Source organism: Xenopus tropicalis, chromosome 9, assembly GCF_000004195.4.
Source record: "Xenopus tropicalis strain Nigerian chromosome 9, UCB_Xtro_10.0, whole genome shotgun sequence".
Classification (NCBI taxonomy): domain Eukaryota; kingdom Metazoa; phylum Chordata; class Amphibia; order Anura; family Pipidae; genus Xenopus; species Xenopus tropicalis.
This window is the reverse complement of record NC_030685.2, coordinates 4,417,238-4,435,692: the sequence shown is the minus strand read 5'-3', so window position 1 is coordinate 4,435,692 and position 18,455 is coordinate 4,417,238. Positions and strand designations below refer to the sequence as shown.

The window sequence follows — 18,455 nt, the reverse complement described above, 5'->3', positions numbered from 1 at the left end:
CAAACTGCACCGTATCATTCACTAACCTGATATATATTTGCTGGCACCGGTTATCCCTGGAATGGGTGGAGCAATAGCATCGGCAGCATCACATGACCGCTTAGTTTCTTCGACAGGAAGTTGTCTTTGGCCCTTTCAGGAAGTCCTGGAACGGGGCGATTGTTTATACGACAAATTGCTGAATTATATTACTATAGATGGCAAATGTGACTATCGAGTCTGCCCTGACACCGATAAAGCTCAGCATTTTCTATATTAGTTTGCCTGACGCTGCAGTTCTGCAGCTTGCGTTCCACAGCTTGCGTTCCACACCTCCTTTAAACCCACCCCCATCACTTTGTTGAATCCCTGCCCCGCCCCTTCAGCTAATAAGAAACACGCTGTTTCTAGTTGGTCACTTCTCGGACCGCCCCCTCTGGCCTTACAGCCAATCGTTTTCAAAAAGTCGACAACTTTTGTCCCGCCCTAGTGGGTACTTAAAACTTTACTGTGCGTTGTCTTTCAGTTTTTTTTATCTTTCTTACTCTCTTTGCTTCTTTCAGGCGCTGATAAGTTGTTGCTGTACAGCTGTGTTCGTACGAAACGGGAAATGATACCGAGCCTGGCTTCTTGTGGGTGGGTGGTGATTCCCTCACGTTACTCTGTGTGAGACTGTTTGTATCTCCTGTACTGTCTGACTCTTATTCCTGCCATTTACCCACCTCACTCTCCTGTACTATGAGCTGTGTGTTTGTAGGAACATTGAAGTGGCTTTGGGAAGGGACTGGAGCTGTGGGATAGCAGGTATAGTAGGGAGAGATGGTGCCTATAGTAGCAGTGGGGGGATAATAGCCTCTGGGAAGGGACTGGGGCTGTGGGATAGCAGGTATAGTAGGGAGAGATGGTGCCTATAGTAGCAGTGGGGGGATAATAGCCTCTGGGAAGGGACTGGGGCTGTGGGATAGCAGGTATAGTAGGGAGAGATGGTGCCTATAGTAGCAGTGGGGGGATAATAGCCTCTGGGAAGGGACTGGGGCTGTGGGATAGCAGGTATAGTAGGGAGAGATGGTGCCTATAGTAGCAGTGGGGGGGTAATAGCCTCTGGGAAGGGACTGGGGCTGTGGGATAGCAGGTATAGTAGGGAGAGATGGTGCCTATAGTAGCAGTGGGGGGATAATAGCCTCTGGGAAGGGACTGGGGCTGTGGGATAGCAGGTATAGTAGGGAGAGATGGTGCCTATAGTAGCAGTGGGGGGATAATAGCCTCTGGGAAGGGACTGGGGCTGTGGGATAGCAGGTATAGTAGGGAGAGATGGTGCCTATAGTAGCAGTGGGGGGATAATAGCCTCTGGGAAGGGACTGGGGCTGTGGGATAGCAGGTATAGTAGGGAGAGATGGTGCCTATAGTAGCAGTGGGGGGATAATAGCCTCTGGGAAGGGACTGGGGCTGTGGGATAGCAGGTATAGTAGGGAGAGATGGTGCCTATAGTAGCAGTGGGGGGGTAATAGCCTCTGGGAAGGGACTGGGGCTGTGGGATAGCAGGTATAGTAGGGAGAGATGGTGCCTATAGTAGCAGTGGGGGGATAATAGCCTCTGGGAAGGGACTGGGGCTGTGGGATAGCAGGTATAGTAGGGAGAGATGGTGCCTATAGTAGCAGTGGGGGGGATAATAGCCTCTGGGAAGGGACTGGGGCTGTGGGATAGCAGGTATAGTAGGGAGAGATGGTGCCTATAGTAGCAGTGGGGGGATAATAGCCTCTGGGAAGGGACTGGGGCTGTGGGATAGCAGGTATAGTAGGGAGAGAAGGTGCCTATAGTAGCAGTGGGGGGGATAATAGCCTCTGGGAAGGGACTGGGGCTGTGGGATAGCAGGTATAGTAGGGAGAGATGGTGCCTATAGTAGCAGTGGGATAATAGCCTCTGGGAAGGGACTGGGGCTGTGGGATAGCAGGTATAGTAGGGAGAGATGGTGCCTATAGTAGCAGTGGGGGGATAATAGCCTCTGGGAAGGGACTGGGGCTGTGGGATAGCAGGTATAGTAGGGAGAGATGGTGCCTATAGTAGCAGTGGGGGGGATAATAGCCTCTGGGAAGGGACTGGGGCTGTGGGATAGCAGGTATAGTAGGGAGAGATGGTGCCTATAGTAGCAGTGGGGGGATAATAGCCTCTGGGAAGGGACTGGGGCTGTGGGATAGCAGGTATAGTAGGGAGAGATGGTGCCTATAGTAGCAGTGGGATAATAGCCTCTGGGAAGGGACTGGGGCTGTGGGATAGCAGGTATAGTAGGGAGAGATGGTGCCTATAGTAGCAGTGGGGGGATAATAGCCTCTGGGAAGGGACTGGGGCTGTGGGATAGCAGGTATAGTAGGGAGAGATGCTCCAACCTGGTGGTTTTGAATCACTAGAGGTGTTAGGTTTAATTTCTTCTTTCTGCTTCCCAGGATGGCGGCGGCTGATCTGAGAGACGAGCTGAGCTGCTCCATCTGCCTGAGCATTTATACTGATCCTGTAATGCTGCCCTGTGGCCATAATTTCTGCCGGGGCTGCATTGGGAGGGTGCTGGGTACCCAGGAGGGGTCTGGGGGTTATTCCTGCCCTGAATGCAGAGCCGAGTATCGGGAACGCCCGGCCCTGCCCAGGAACAGAACTCTGGGGAACATTGCAGAGCGATTCCTTTCTGCTCAGCCGGAGCCGGGGGAGACTGGGATCCTCTGCACTTACTGTGACTCCCCTGTGGCTGCTGTTAAATCCTGTGAGCAGTGTGAGACCTCCCTGTGTGATACCCACTTACACAAGCACAACAAGTCTGTACGGCACGTACTAACTGAGCCCACCAACTCCTTTATGGAAAAAAAATGCTCCACCCACAGAAAGATCCTGGAGTATTACTGCCCTGAGGACTCTGCCTGTGTCTGTGTGTCCTGCTGCCTGGCCGGGGGGCACCGGGGCCACAGGGTGGAGCTGCTGAGTGAGGCCTCTGAGAAGAAGAAAGAGAAACTGAGGAAAGTTCTGGAGAAACTGAGCCCAGAGAGAGAGGAGACTGAGAGAGGAGCCCAGAGGCTGCAGGAGCGCAGGAGAGACGTGGCAGAAAGAGCAGCCGGTGAGACAGAGAGAGTCACTGCCCTGTTTAGAGACATCAGGGAAGAGCTGGAAGCCCTAGAGAAGAGACTCCTGAGTAACATCTCCAGGAAGAAAGAGAAGCTTTCCCTCCAACTCACTGAGCTGATCCAACAGCTGGAAATAAAGAAGGATGAGCTGTCCGGGAAGATCCGGCACATTGAGGAGCTGTGCAACATGGCAGCTCCACTCACTGTCCTACAGGAACAACTGGAATCAGATGGAGCTGCAGATACTGAGGGCAGAGAGACAGAGGGTATAAAGATTCCTGCTTTTGGGAATCTGAATAAAGGACTGATCTCAGAGACATTACTCACAGGCTTAGCTGGGATTGTGACTGGGATAAAGGGAAGGATCTATGGGCAGGAGGCTACAGACCTGGTACTGGATATAAATACAGCGAGTGATTATGTTGCTTTATCAGAGGACAGGAAAACTGCATCCGGGTCAGAGACTGCCCTGTGTTACCCACACACACCAGAGAGGTTTATAGAATACGCCCAAGTGTTAAGCAGCAGGAGTTTCCCATCAGGGCGACATTACTGGGAAGTGGAGGGCAGTGAATCAGGGGAGTGGGATGTAGGGGCGGCCTATCCCAGTATAGAGAGAGAAGGAGATGATTCCAGTTTTGGAGATAATATCAAATCCTGGAGTTTGCGTAGATTAAATGATAAATTTACTGTGGTACATGACTCCATAAAAACTCCTGTATCCCCCTCCTGCCGGAGATTCAGGATCTCACTGGACTATGAGGCCGGACATTTGTCCTTCTATGAGCTGAGTGAGCCAATCAGGCACTTACACACCTTCACTGCCTCCTTTACTGAGCCCCTGCACCCTGCATTCTATATGGATTGCGAAGGCTGGGTGAGAATCTGCAGCTGATCCCATTGATCTCTGACTGGAATATTTCCTGCTCCTCCTGTGAGCGACACTATGTTACTTAAATGATACGCAGGTTGGTATCACCCATTCTAAGGCAGTGGCCTCCCATGTTACAGGCACTTGTAGTTTGTATATTCATTGTCTATGCAAAATATTCCTATTAAAGTCCACAAACATAATAAAATGGGGCTCACCATTACTGTCCCAGTATAAAATCACACATGTACAAACATGGCGGCAATAGGATATGGTCACAACACAGACTAGAACGTTATATAAAGACTGCATGAGATATATTGATGTATTCTTTTGGGAAGGTTACAGGATTGAATTGGGAACATTTTCTGAAATCACATTTAAATGTACCTATGAGGTGTCTGAAACTGCGTTTTTATTTCTTGATTTTTCTTAGGTGAAAGTTCTGTTATCACACAGGACATATTTAGGAAAAATCCTTTATTCTGATAGCGCACCACTCCGGCAGTACAGAGTGTGATACCCAGGGTGTGATTGGATTTTTGAATTTCTTTTTACCCTTTAGGTACCTGATGGTCGTTCCCCCTAAAGCTTTCACCCTAGGCCCTTGAGTGCCTGTATGGTAAACACAATGTATTAATAGTTAATACGTTAGAATATATTAGTCTCTGTTCCCTAGTGGCTATAATATTGAGCAGCCTGTGATAGATATAGTGGGTGGCCACTACCCTAATAATCCATCATTTAGCCAATTCCCTATGCTACATGCATTTAATAGACTGCTATGTATACCAAAGAATGTTTTAGGCTATAGGGATACATTGCTTTCCCTAGTGCTATTAATGACTGCCTTGGGAATCCTCTAATACTTTGCCTATAGAAAGTATTTACCCCCTTGGAAGTTCCTGGTTTATTGCCACACTATATGGAATTACAGTGGATTAAGTTGTTTCTTTCTTACTCGGGAGCCACAGTCAAATCTAAAAAGACTTGGAGAGCAACACAAGCATCATAAAAGTTCATGGAGGTGCCAAATAAGGGCTGTGATTGGCTATTAGGGGCCTCTATGCACCCTATCAGCTTACAGGGGCTTTATTCGGCAGTAAATCTTGTTTTTATTCAACCAAAACTTGCCAGGAATTCAAAAATAACTCCCTGGTTTGGGGGCACTGAGAGCAACACCCAAGGGGTTGGGGAGCAACATGTTGCCCCCAGAGCCACTGGTTGGAGATCATTGTGTTAAAGTGAAAGTTTTCTTCAAAGCGATTGGAATGAATGAGTGAATACAGAAGTATTCACCCCCCTCCCTTCAGGTAGATGCACCTTTAGCAGCAATGCCAGCTTCGGCCAATCCCTAAAATGACTGATATCCATAGTGTGCTGTTATCAAACATTAAGCAAAATGAATGGCCCCTCTTTAAAATATATAGAAGCAGAAGGCAATTTAAAGGCTCTTAAAGAGAAAAAACAGAATATGCCTCATAGATCTATATTTCATTTGCTTCATCTTCTAAAACTGACAAAGAGACCCGAAGACTGGGTCGGCTGAGAGCAATTAAAATGGTGGTCGCTCAGATTCACTCGCTCAGTTGAGGCAAATAACGTAGATTAAGATAAAATGGGAAAGTGAGGCCAATCTGCTTGTATTTAGGAGCAAAGCTTTGGTTTGCCAAGAGGGTAGACTTCCCAGACTGACTGCCCAAGTGGGAGGGTGATAAGCAACAAATGCCTTCTAGGGCCCAGATAGCATGGAATACAACATAATATGCCCAACGTCACAAGGCCTGGACTTCTGGAAGGACTATGATGGCTTTAAAAATTTAGACCAGAGACAAAGCTATTATTCAGGGATACTTGCTAGATAACAATAGGTATTGGTCAGTGGTGAGGTGAGTACTAATGTGCGGTGGGTTTTCTTTCCCACCAAGGGTCTGCTTTAAAGGAGACATATCCTATAAAAATGATGAATGTACCAGGGAATTATACTCCTCTAGATATAGAAGGATTGGGCTTAAAGTTGTGTTTCTGACTGATTTATTGAGAAATTCCCCCAAACCCCACTAGCCCCGCCCATCTGTGCCACTTCCTGCTGGCTGAATTCTCTGGATGAGCTGGGGGGCCGGCGGCCCTCCGTACCCTGCACTGTAGGATAGGAACCAATCAGCAGCTAGGCTGACCTGATAGGGAACTGAAGCCTGTCTGTGCTTGTGTGAGTGCTGGGCTGTGATTGGCTCTCCCCCTCCTACTGTGCTTCTGGCAGGGACCATTAGGACACGCCCCCCCTCATGTGAAACATGGACAGGGACCTGAGAGGATCTATAGGGAGCTCCAATAAAGGGGCCATTGTTACAGATAGGGTTAATGTTTAGCCCAAAGGGAAACCAGCACCGGATATTATTCATAATTGCCTACAAAATTAGCCACAGGCCTATCTGAACAACAATCAGACACTGCACTTACCTGCCCATCTTATCAAGGGACACGTCACATAATCTTGCCTGATACATTCTATCCCTGTAGAAATGCTGCACTTACTGTACGGTAGTTTCATATTCCATTTCTGTAACCTGTATAAGACACTCTAACAGGAAACATTTGAAGTTAATTTGATCGTTGGACCCCTTCGGTTGCATTGTATCCAATAACCTCATCCATTTGTTTTCTTTTTGTAGCAACAATTTAACTCTATTACCCCCTCTTGGAAGCGGATCAAGTGAGCTGTGAAATATGATGTTCTGCTTCAAAAAAAAAAAAAAGGTTTGGCTAACAGGGATTCATTGGGGTTTTCCTTATATAACCCCTGTGTTCACCTATACGGGTTCTGATTGGTCTAATGCTCTGTCCCACATGTGCATACCTGCACAGACATTTAATCACATAAACTACATATGTGCTCCTCATGTGCTTAAGGGTATATCGAAACCTTTCACTTATTCTCCTTTAATGATTGAGTTACACAAACTACAATTAAGGCAGGGAAACGTCCCCATTTTTGGTTTATTTAGGAACTACATGAGGTTTTTTTCTTTTTAAGATCAGAGCTGCATAAACCATTTTTTAATGACCTGCCCTGTTCCTTGAATATTCAGACTGATTTATTGAGAAATTCCCCCAAAACCCCACTAGTGTCCTAACGGTCCCTGCCAGAAGCACAGTAGGGGGGGGGGGAGAGCCAATCACAGCCCTGCACTCACACAAGCACAGACAGGCTTCAGTTCCCTATCAGGTCAGCCTAGCTGCTGATTGGTTCCTATCCTACAGTGCCGCCGGCCCCCCTGCACAGCCTGGGAAAGGAGGCAGGAGGAAGTGGAACAGATGGGCGGGGCTAGTGGGGTTTTGGAGAAATTTTCAATAAATCAACCCAAAACACTACTTTTTTCAGTACATTCCTTCTATATTTAGAGGCGTATAAGGCACAGGCATATTCTTGCTTTTCACACAATATGTCCCCTTTAAAATGCCTATAGCAGTCAGCAACCCCTTCCTTTAGAGTTAACTTACCTGAGAGAAGTTGCTCAAATAAACATGAAGAAGTGTCTCATAGAGCTCTGCAAATACAGAGAGAGAGGATCCCTTATGGGAAGCAGGCTGTGCTCTCTGTATGGGACCCATAAAACATCCATTTTTGTTCCTATCTAAGCCCCACCCCCAACACACATTCTTCTCTCATACCCAGTTCTTTCTGTTCCGTTACACATTCTTATTAAATGTGGGAGGAGCACCGCCTCACCTGCCCCATAACTGTGGGTTTCCAGGCATTCTAGATGCTGATTGGCTAATCAGGGTTCATTCCTTCCAGCTGATAGGAAGAGAAATGTGAAATGTCAAACAAGTATAGAAAGCTCCCATTTACTGGACTGTGGGACTGTACAGATCACTGCATAGGTAAATCCTTTTAGGATAAATCATGGGTCCATTTACATTGGCCTAACAAGGCTCCTCCCCCTGGGTAAGTGAATCCTATCTCCCCCCACAGCTCTGACTCTCTGCACTTCCTGTCCCTGGGCTGCTCTCTTTCCCATTGGCAGCTTGGGTGAAACCAAGTAGCTGGGTGTGTATGTTCCTGTGCATTGATCTGTATAATTACTGGGACCAACGTTCCCCTCCGTTTAGCAGAAAGTGGTTTCTCTCTTGTGTAAGAGGAAATGTGGGGCCCCATGTATAGCAATGATCTCAGTCTGTAAGGCTCTGTGTTCCCATCCTCTGCCGAATGGGCCGCTTCCACATACTGTGCTTATTGCAGTGATATATAGGACACAGCTTTTCTAGATGAGTTGAGGCAGATGGCTGAGGATTATGGGACTTTTTACTACAATCACTGCAATTTGCCCAATCAATTTACGGCAATTTGGAGTCAGTGGAAGGTTTTGAGGCTTGTTTTACATTGCCTATAATTAGTTTCATGATAATGACTCGGGGAATCTGATGTTGGATCCTGATGTTGCTCTAATATGGGCAGGGTACATAGGGTTAAGGAATAAGCCCCGCCCACCGCTGAGCTGAAGCATCAGACACTTTCTGTTTCACTTCTTTTCCCGCGTCCCAGGATGGCGGCTGCTGATCTGAGAGACGAGCTGAGCTGCTCCATCTGCCTGAGCGTTTATACTGATCCTGTGTCCCTGCCCTGTAGCCATAACTTCTGCCGGGGCTGCATTGGGGGGGTGCTGGGTACCCAGGAGGGGTCTGGGGGTTATTCCTGCCCTGAATGCAGAGCCGAGTATCGGGAACGCCCGGCCCTGCCCAGGAACAGAACTCTGGGGAACATTGCAGAGCGATTCCTTTCTGCTCAGCCGGAGCCGGGGGAGACTGGGATCCTCTGCACTTACTGTGACTCCCCTGTGGCTGCTGTTAAATCCTGTGAGCAGTGTGAGACCTCCCTGTGTGATACCCACTTACACAAGCACAACAAGTCTGTACGGCACGTCCTAACTGAGCCCACCAACTCCTTTATGGGAAAAAAATGCTCCACCCACAGTGAGTTTCTAAAATATTACTGCTGTGATGATTTGGTCTGTGTCTGTGTGTCCTGCTGCCTGGCCGGGGAGCACCGGGGCCACAGGGTGGAGCTACTGAGTGAGGCCTCTGAGAAAAAGAAAGAGAAACTGAGGAAAGTTCTGGAGAAACTGAGCCCAGAGAGAGAGGAGACTGAGAGAGGAGCCCAGAGGCTGCAGGAGCGCAGGAGAGAAGTGGCAGAAAGAGCAGCCGGTGAGACAGAGAGAGTCACTGCCCTGTTTAGAGACATCAGGGAAGAGCTGGAAGCCCTAGAGAAGAGACTCCTGAGTGACATCTCCAGGCAGAAAGAGAAGCTTTCCCTCCAACTCACTGAGCTGATCCAACAGCTGGAAATAAAGAAGGACGAGCTGTCCGGGAAGATCCGGCACATTGAGGAGCTGTGCAACATGGCAGCTCCACTCACTGTCCTACAGGAACAACTGGAATCAGATGGAGCTGCAGATGCTGAGGGCAGAGAGACAGAGGGTATAAAGGCCCCGACTGTAGGGGATCTGGATGTGGGACTGATCTCAGAGACATTACTCACAGGCTTAGCTGGGATTGTGACTGGGGTAAAGGGAAGGATCCCTGGGCAGGAGGCTACAGACCTGGTACTGGATATAAATACAGCGAGTGATTATGTTGCTTTATCAGAGGACAGGAAAACTGCATCCGAGTCAGAGACTGCCCTGTGTTACCCACACACACCAGAGAGGTTTATAGAATACGCCCAAGTGTTAAGTACCAGGGGTTTCCCATCAGGGCGACATTACTGGGAAGTGGAGGGCAGTGAGTCAGGGGAGTGGGAGGTTGGGGCGGCCTATCCCAGTATAGAGAGAGAAGGAGATAAATCAGGTTTTGGAATTACTATCAAATCCTGGTGTTTGTGCAAATATCATGATAAAATTATTATGGCACATAACTCCATACAAACTCCTGTGTCCCCCTCCTGCCTGAGATTCAGAATCTCACTGGACTATGAGGCCGGACATTTGTCCTTCTATGAGCTGAGTGAGCCAATCAGGCACTTACACACCTTCACTGCCTCCTTCACTGAGCCCCTGCACCCTGCATTCTGTGTGTATAACAAAGGCTGGGTGAGAATCTGCAGCTGATTGCCCCCCCCACCCCGGTCTCTGCTCCTATTTTGCTCCCCGTGCCCTGGCTGCCTGGAATACTATCGTTCCAGCTCCTCCTGTGAGTAACACCACGTTGCTAACATGCTGCACATACAAACCTCCCAACATTTAAAAGTACAAAGAGGGACAAAAATATCAACCACACCCACTTTATGGCCACGCCCCAAACAAGCCCATTTTACAAAACCACACCTTAAAAGCATTACACGCACAAAGTGCACCAGAAGATAGACACGGTGGTACCTGCATGCCATGACTCAGTGTGGCACAAGCACCCCATGTTACACTTTGCCCCTCAGCATCTCTAACCCCACTGTGAATCTACTCATAAGCCAAAGTGCATACCAGCAGTACCACCAGTGTCACAACATGGCTGCCGGCTGATTTGCACATAATTATAAATGCTCCCATGTATGAAATGAGATACAAATGGCCCTGGGTGGGGAAGGTGGCATTTCTAAACAATTCAAAACTCAGAAAATCCAGCACCGCATGAAGTTGCAATGTTTTATATATTTAAAAAACAACCCCTTTATACTCCATTCAGTTCTGTAAGCTGTTTTTGCTAAAATCAATTGCACTTATTTACTTTACATTTGTTCACTCAGCACTTCCCTGCTGCCCACACTGCTGTTCCCTAGGCACCTCCCCCCCCCCCTCAGCTTTTTGACTACTCCCCCCTCCATCTGGGTATTGCCATTCCTATTTAGTGTTTATGCCCCCTCCCTCCACTTTCAATGGAGTAAATCTTTCTCCAAGCACCTTCATACACTGGGCTTCAACCCCCTTTCCCCAGCTCTGTTCCCCCTACGTGCTCCTCCCTGAGCTTTCCCCAAATTGAGCGTTTAAGATAAGAAATTCTCAGTGCTTCAAGAAGAAAGAGGAGGCACAAACACTAAAAAGCCACAGCTGGAACAGAAGGAGAATTGAAGCATAGTTTCAGCAGAATCTATATGGGTGTATACTCTAAATATGCAGATTTACATACAAAAACAACTAGTAACAGATCTAAGAGGTAAATAGGGCCCTGCCCAAAAGAACTTACATTCCAAAAGATGATCTGCTCTGTATCTTAATGCTTGGGGAAGGGAGGGGTTTGTTTATACAGAGCTTCCTATCTTGCTTTGAACACATTAACATGTATACCAAGAGTAAGGTTAGTGGAAAAAAAACTTTTTACATTTGTGCTTTATAATGGCAAAAAAAATCAAGTTTTTAAAATAAAACACATGTTAAACACATGCTATTTGTTGTGCTCATTTGTAGAAAAGTTTTTCTTAAGTGTATACTGAGCAGGCCAATGGGAAAGAGGGAGCGGGCCAATGGGAAAGAGAGAGAGCTGGCCAATGGGAAAGAGAGGGAGCGGGCCAATGGCAAAGAGAGAGCGGGCCAATGGGAAAGAGAGAGAGCTGGCCAATGGGAAAGAGAGGGAGCGGGCCAATGGGAAAGAGAGAGCGGGCCAATGGGAAAGAGAGAGCGGGCCAATGGGAAAGAGAGAGCGGGCCAATGGGAAAGAGAGAGCGGGCCAATGGGAAAGAGAGAGAGTTGGCCAATGGGAAAGAGAGAGCGGGCCAATGGGAAAGAGAGAGCGGGCCAATGGGAAAGAGAGAGCGGGCCAATGGGAAAGAGAGAGAGTTGGCCAATGGGAAAGAGAGAGAGCTGGCCAATGGGGAAGAGGGAGCAGGCCAATGGGAAAAAGAGAGAGCTGGCCAATGGGAAAGAGGGAGCGGGCCAATGGGAAAGAGGGAGCGGGCCAATGGGAAAGAGAGAGAGCTGGCCAATGGGAAAGAGAGAGAGCTGGCCAATGGGAAAGAGAGGGAGCGGGCCAATGGCAAAGAGAGAGCGGGCCAATGGGAAAGAGAGAGAGCTGGCCAATGGGAAAGAGAGGGAGCGGGCCAATGGGAAAGAGAGAGCGGGCCAATGGGAAAGAGAGAGCGGGCCAATGGGAAAGAGAGAGCGGGCCAATGGGAAAGAGAGAGAGTTGGCCAATGGGAAAGAGAGAGCGGGCCAATGGGAAAGAGAGAGAGTTGGCCAATGGGAAAGAGAGAGAGCTGGCCAATGGGGAAGAGGGAGCGGGCCAATGGGAAAAAGAGAGAGCTGGCCAATGGGAAAGAGGGAGCGGGCCAACGGGAAAGAGAGAGTGGGCCAATGGGAGAGAGAGCGGGCCAATGGGAAAGAGGGAGCGGGCCAATGGGAAAGAGAGAGCAGGCCAAGAGGGGGAAATACAGAGAATTACATTCTGTACATTGGTAAGAACTGAAGAGAGAGAGGATTCACTTACCCAGAGAAGTTCCTATTGGGCCCAATACATACCCTGTGTTCCATACCCATTAACAGCAAAGCACACAGTGCATCATAGAAAATAATGTATTTATAATTCAGTAAAATATATCCGTCTTACACAGTAGGTGAGGCTGGAAAAATCAAATGTATTCCCCCCCCAGCAGACCAGCTGCTAATCCCTACATATTTATTACTCTGTACAGCCCCCAGAATAACATACCTTTCTCTCTGCATCCAGATTTATTTTGTTATTACAGGCAGATGAACTGCAGCTCTTTTACAGACTTCCTTGTCTAGTTTGAAGTTCCTCCCAGCTTTGTGCTAGACAAGGAAGTTAGTAAAAGAGCTGCAGTTGAGCTGGATGTAATAGAGAAACAAAATAAATCTGAATGCAGGTAGAATGGTAGTATTCCGGGGGGTGTACAGAGTAATTTTAGAGAGATTATACAATAAAAGGCTTCATTATACTTTCACAAACATATTAATGCAAATAATCTCTGGCAGAAAGACACAGTATATCATTAAGACCACAGTGACATGTGGCGTATTTGTCTGCTTCATCTGAAAAAGTGGTTCCGCTCCCATCCGCACCCATGACAGGTACAGTTTCAGCCTGAGTGCCGCTACACGGAGCAGAAAGCAGACAGAGAAACGCCAAAAGTGGCCATTTTGGGCTGATCTCCTCTGTGGGGCTGCACTCAGGCTGAAACTACCTGTCGGACCAGCGAGGCACAGAAGCATATAAAAGTCAACAGGGCCCCATACAACAATATTATCGGGGCCCCACAGGAGCTTAGTGCATAAAACCCACATTGGTGTCCCTAATGGTCCCAGGATCTCCATTAAAAAAGAAACCTGTCCCCCACCCCCTTCCCATTTAGCTGAGTGGTTTTGTTGTTTATTGAACCTTTTGTCTCGCTTTGTGACTCTTGCAATGTTTTTTCAGGTCTGTGCTGTATATATAACATTTCCCACATTGGGAGCAAGAGAATGGTTTCTCCCCTGTGTGAGTTCTCCGATGGTCTTTGAGGTTGGAGAGACGGGTGAATGGTTTCCCACATACGTTACAGGAAAACAGGTTGGTTCCTGTGTGAACTCGCTGGTGTCGGACAAGGCTGCTCTTACTGCTAAAGTCCTTGTGGCACTCGGCGCAGTTATACCCGGCACCGTTATACCCCCCCGGCGAGGGCTGTTTTGCTTGGCGACACACACGCACGGGTCTGGTAACATTTTTACTGGGTTTATGTACTATGGATCCCATGATAGGAGTAGGTGTGTCTGTTCCCTGTATCTGTTCTGTAAGGGGATTAATGCTGCAATCTGATTGGTTTCCGTCATCACTTGAAGCCGCCTCCTCTTTAATATCAACTGATATACAATTAACCAATGAGCTGTTACTTTGCTTACATCCCATAACAGGTGACTCTGTCCCTTCTTTACATGAAGCTGGTTCCTTTTTTATTCCATTTAATATATAATCCTCTGCCGAGCTGTTATTCAGGCTGCACCCCATGATAGGAGTAGGTGTGTCTGTTCCCTGTATCTGTTCTGTAAGGGGATTAATGCTGCAATCTGATTGGTTTCCCTCTTCCCATGAAGCCGCCTCCTCTTTAATCTCATTTGCTATATAATTGGCTGACAAACTGTTATTCAGGCTGCATCCCATAATACTAGAAGGTATATATGTTCCCTGTATTGGTTCTGAAACTGTAATAATGTTATAATCTGATTGGTTTTCCTCTTTGCAGGAATCCGGTTCCTCTTTAATACCCTCCGATATATCCAGTCTGCACCCAATGATAGGAGTAGGTGTGTCTGTTCCCTGTATCTGTTCTGTAAGGGGATTAATGCTGCAATCTGATTGGTTTCCCCCTTCCCATGAAGCTGCCTCCTCTTTAATCCCATTGGCTGTGGGGGGCTGTTCCGCTGGTGGAAGTTCGATGCTTACGATATTTTCTTCCGAATATAAAACCGTTTCTTCAGTCAGACTGTTGCTTGGCTCATCTTTACAACATACCATCGCTTCCAGAAAGGCTGCAACTTCGCGACTCTGTTCCCGTTCTGGAATATGACAGAGAAATGATCATTACAGTGTATTATTATTTATTAGTATTAATTAGTATTATTGCCCATATAGTTCAGCTCAAAGAGGAACTCCAACTTCCGAACCAAAATTTGTTAAAGAGTCCCACACAACACAGAAACCCCTACTATCCCTATCCCTGTAACCTGTTCCTTCATAAAGAATAAATACCATGTTTATATGCTGAAATACTGCTGTTCTTCTCTTCTGCATCATTTGAAATCCTGGCAGGGGAGGAGGGACTAAAACACTGATACTACAAATTGTAACTCTCCCCAGCTTAAAGACAGCATGCAGGAACTACATAACCCACAATGCATTGCACCGGTATGTTCCTTTCCTTATTGACATCACGTGTGCAGCAGGGAATTGTGTTTCGTTGTGTTACTTATGTCCGTCTACAAACGTTACTCACCCAGTGGGCGGAGCCGCTGGGGCTCCTCCTCCTCCTCTTGTATCTCTTCCCTGTAAAGGGCCTTGTTTCCTTTTATATACTCCCACTCCTCCAAGGAAAAATAGATGGAAACATCCTCACACCTTATGGCAACCTGGCACACACAATGTTACAGTCATCCCCCAGCCAGAGAAAGGGATTATCATACACTGTTACTAAACAATAAGGGGGGATTGGGGGGCCGCACCCACCTCTCCAGTCAGCAGCTGGATGATGTTGGAGATGAGTTCCAGGATCTTCTTGTCATTTTCCTTCTGTATGACGGAGCGGTACAAATGCGCCACAGCTGGGGTCACGTGGCGCTTGCAAGATCCCTCCAACAAACAGTCAGTGCAGATTTGTGAACGGACAAGGTGGGACTTCCTCTTAGGGACATATTCCTGTATAATTGAGTGGGAGAGAGAATCGTTCGTTCAGGATCTGCCCTCAGTTTGCACCACAAATCGCCCCATCTTCTCAAGCATCTCTGTATCTCTGCAGCAAGGCAAGTAAATAAAGGGCTGCTGCCATTGGGCTATACTGCTTGGGGGGTCGGCCTGATCAGGTCAGTCCCTTGGTGAGACCAATTGTCAGTGCCATGGTAGACCCAAAATTATTTGACTTTTAATAATGGACTTATGTTTATAGGATGCTGGTGTCTTCTTGTCATAGGGCTGATTCCACACAAAGACGTGTCTACATGGTACCCTACCTACCTCTCTAATAGCTAGCTGGACCTGACAGGGAACCATGTCATCTTGTGCTTTTTGAGAAGAACTATTAGGAGATGCCCACTTAATACCTTCAATGTTATACAGGTGTTTTAAAGGTTAAGGGGAATACATTATAAGGGACATGCATGGCCAGCTTAATATTGCTGTGGTCAACTGACTGAACATTCGGAAGAGTAGAAGGGAAGAGGAGCCAAGAGTTCCGACCTCTGTGAAGAAAAATAATCCTCGATCAACCAGGATCAAAGGATCATTAGTCTGAACAGCCCCGCAACTGATTAGCTATTTCCAACAGGCACGTATGGCCAGTTTAGGAGGCGTCTCACTGTGCCACTCACAGTGCCCCCCTCACCTCTCCAGTCAGCAGATAGATAATCTCCAGTGTGAGATTCAGGATTCTCTCCTTCCGCTCCTCATTTTTATCCTTCTTCCCCATCACTGGGTCACTCGCTTCCTCCCACATTCCCATTGGCTCCTTGTGGGAGGGACTGGCCTCTGTGATTCCTCTGCGTCCTCTGTAATTCAAATGAAAAGGTTTCTATAGACCAGCATTCCCACCAAGACCTCCCTTGCTTGCCATAGGCTACTCCCTGGCCTCGGCATTACACTTGTACCATGTACGTGGGGGAGGTGGCTACCTAAGCCTTGGCAGGACTGTGGCTGAATGGATCATAAGGATGAAGCTTTGCACGAACCTTTGAGATTTGTCGAGCGTCGGAATCAAGGAAGGATACAAGTGATCGTGGTGAACTTTCCACAGGTCCCCCCTATAGACATACTGGTGCTTGGGGCAGTGCGAGCATCGGTCCGCAATCAGCTTCTTGCAGTCGACACAGAATCTTTTCTTGGTCGAAGAGACCTGCGGGCCGAATATGGTGGGCACGGCGTTCCTGGAGAGGTACATGACTCCGTTCATGCTGGTGTAACATTCCTGGGCGAAATGCTCCGAGCAGATCCGATAAGGGTTTGTCTTCTTTGTTTTTAAAATCTCCTCGGCAAAGGAATCCTGGTCCCTAAACTGCTGGGGAATGGCCCGCAGCCACACCTTGATCCGCTCCAGGGTGTTGGGGAACGTGTGCATTCGCACCCCTCTCTCCGACGCCTTGTAGCTGTAGTTGCTACAGCTCCGAACTATACAGCTCGGCATCTTGAGAGTCTGACGAAGGGAACATTGGTCACAGAGTTAAAGGCCACAATAACCCCACTAGCCCCGCCCATCTGTTCCACTTCCTGCTGCCTCCTTTCCCAGGCTGTGCATTGGGGCCGGAGGCACAGTAGGATAGGAACCAATCAGCAGCTAGGCTGACCTGATAAGGAACTGAAGCCTGTCTGTGCTTGTGTGACTGCAGGGCTGTGATTGGCTCTCCCCCTCCTACTGTGCTTCTGGCAGGGACCGTTAGGACACGCCCGCCCCTCATTTGAAACCCAGACAGGGACCTGAGAGGATCTATAGGGAGCTCCAATAAAGGGGCCATTGTTACAGATAGGATTAATGTTTAGCCCAAAGGGAAACCAGCACCATATATTAATATCCCTATCACTATAATCTGACCAGAGGGTTGGTTTGGGGCAGCTCTCCCTGGGGCAGTGAGAAAAGGGACTCAGGCTTAGTATTGACTCCCTGCTCCTTTCTGCTGGGGATCCCAGAGACACTTGCTGGTGGTCCTAAAGGTGGAACCTGCCAGAGCATCTCCCCAGTGGGGCACGTTACCTCGGTTGATGCTGTGAATATGAACCCCCTCTTGAGAGCTGTAGTGCCACTACTCCCCTTCTCCGCACAGCGAGGGCCTGGCTGAGAAAGATAGTGCGAATTTAAGCTGTGTATGTAACAGTGTGGGGTCATCTGGGCAGTAACCCATAGCAACCAATCAGACATTTGCTTTCATTGTTCTACCTGCAGCTGCACGGATTGGTTGCTATGGGTTACCGGCAATGTGCAAATTTGCCCAGTGTTTATAAATGAGCCCCTCGGACCATGGGAGCCAGCCCTGGGATGGGAACGGGTAGCTCAGCTACAAGCCTCAGTACTGGTAACCCCCAACAAAAATGGCTGCCTGGGGTCTTTATTATGGGGCAGGGGGGAACAGCACATAGTATAACAAGAGAAGCAATAAGCAAATACTCACAGGCAGCAGAGCGGTACGATTGGCAGATAATCAGTCACATGACACCACCCAATCCTGAGGGAACCCCCTAAATCTCACAGCGAGGGTGTCACACTGTGTTTATAACTGCACAGACTGGCACTGCTCCATATAAACACACTTCCTGGCACATGGTTTGGGGGAGGAGTCAGGGAGGCACTGCTAGCAGAACAAAAGTGACATCATGGAGAGGAGGAGCCAAGCTGCACCACTCAGTGGAGTTGAAGGGGGAGACTGGGGTTCTTTCCTCCCCCCCAGCGGCTGTATTGTGCTTCCCAATGCTGCTCCTACACAGGCATAAATGTGCCGGTACAACTAGAACTCACACTGCATGCAGAACTCTTCCCTGGGATACATATAAAGCATAGAAATAGAAAGCATATACACAGTGGCTGCTGAACTACAACACTCAACCTATATTTATATAATATAAAAGCCTGACTATACCCCCCCCCTATATTTATGGAACAGTTTAACCCCTTACCTGCCGCAGAGCCAATGGCCCTGTCCTGCAAGCACCTGAGTGGCAGCTGTATAGTAAGTGCAGCTCCTTGTCCCTCAGTAGGGGGAGGGGCCAAGCAGGTGAGGCCTTCATTGTTGCTAATAGCAACCAACACTAATGACTCATTTCCTCTGCTAAAGTAAAACTACAACCCCCACAATGCATTGCACCCCTCTGAGTGAGATATTATA

At 48.1% G+C, this 18,455-nt stretch overlaps 1 protein-coding gene across 1 annotated transcript; it reads left to right on the top strand.

Annotated features, from left to right (window-relative positions):
* Nucleotides 1-474: 474 nt before the first annotated feature.
* LOC105947078 (E3 ubiquitin/ISG15 ligase TRIM25-like) lies at nucleotides 475-10,064 on the top strand. Its single transcript, XM_031893326.1, has 4 exons — nucleotides 475-615; nucleotides 2,421-3,976; nucleotides 7,986-8,092; nucleotides 8,457-10,064. The coding sequence occupies exons 1-4, from the start codon at nucleotides 590-592 to the stop codon at nucleotides 10,062-10,064; spliced, it is 3,297 nt and encodes a 1,098-aa protein (XP_031749186.1). The 5' UTR covers nucleotides 475-589.
* The last annotated feature ends 8,391 nt before the right edge of the window (nucleotides 10,065-18,455 follow it).

What these genes read in the sequence shown, in the direction of transcription:
- LOC105947078 (XM_031893326.1), top strand. Translation starts at nt 590, where the DNA reads ATGATACCGAGCCTGGCTTCTTGTGG. An exon ending in CCGAGCCTGGCTTCTTGTGG is followed by an intron (nt 616 to 2,420) that starts GTGGGTGGTGAT and finishes TCTGCTTCCCAG; the next exon opens with GATGGCGGCGGCTGATCTGA. An exon ending in GAAAGTGGTTTCTCTCTTGT is followed by an intron (nt 8,093 to 8,456) that starts GTAAGAGGAAAT and finishes CCCACCGCTGAG; the next exon opens with CTGAAGCATCAGACACTTTC.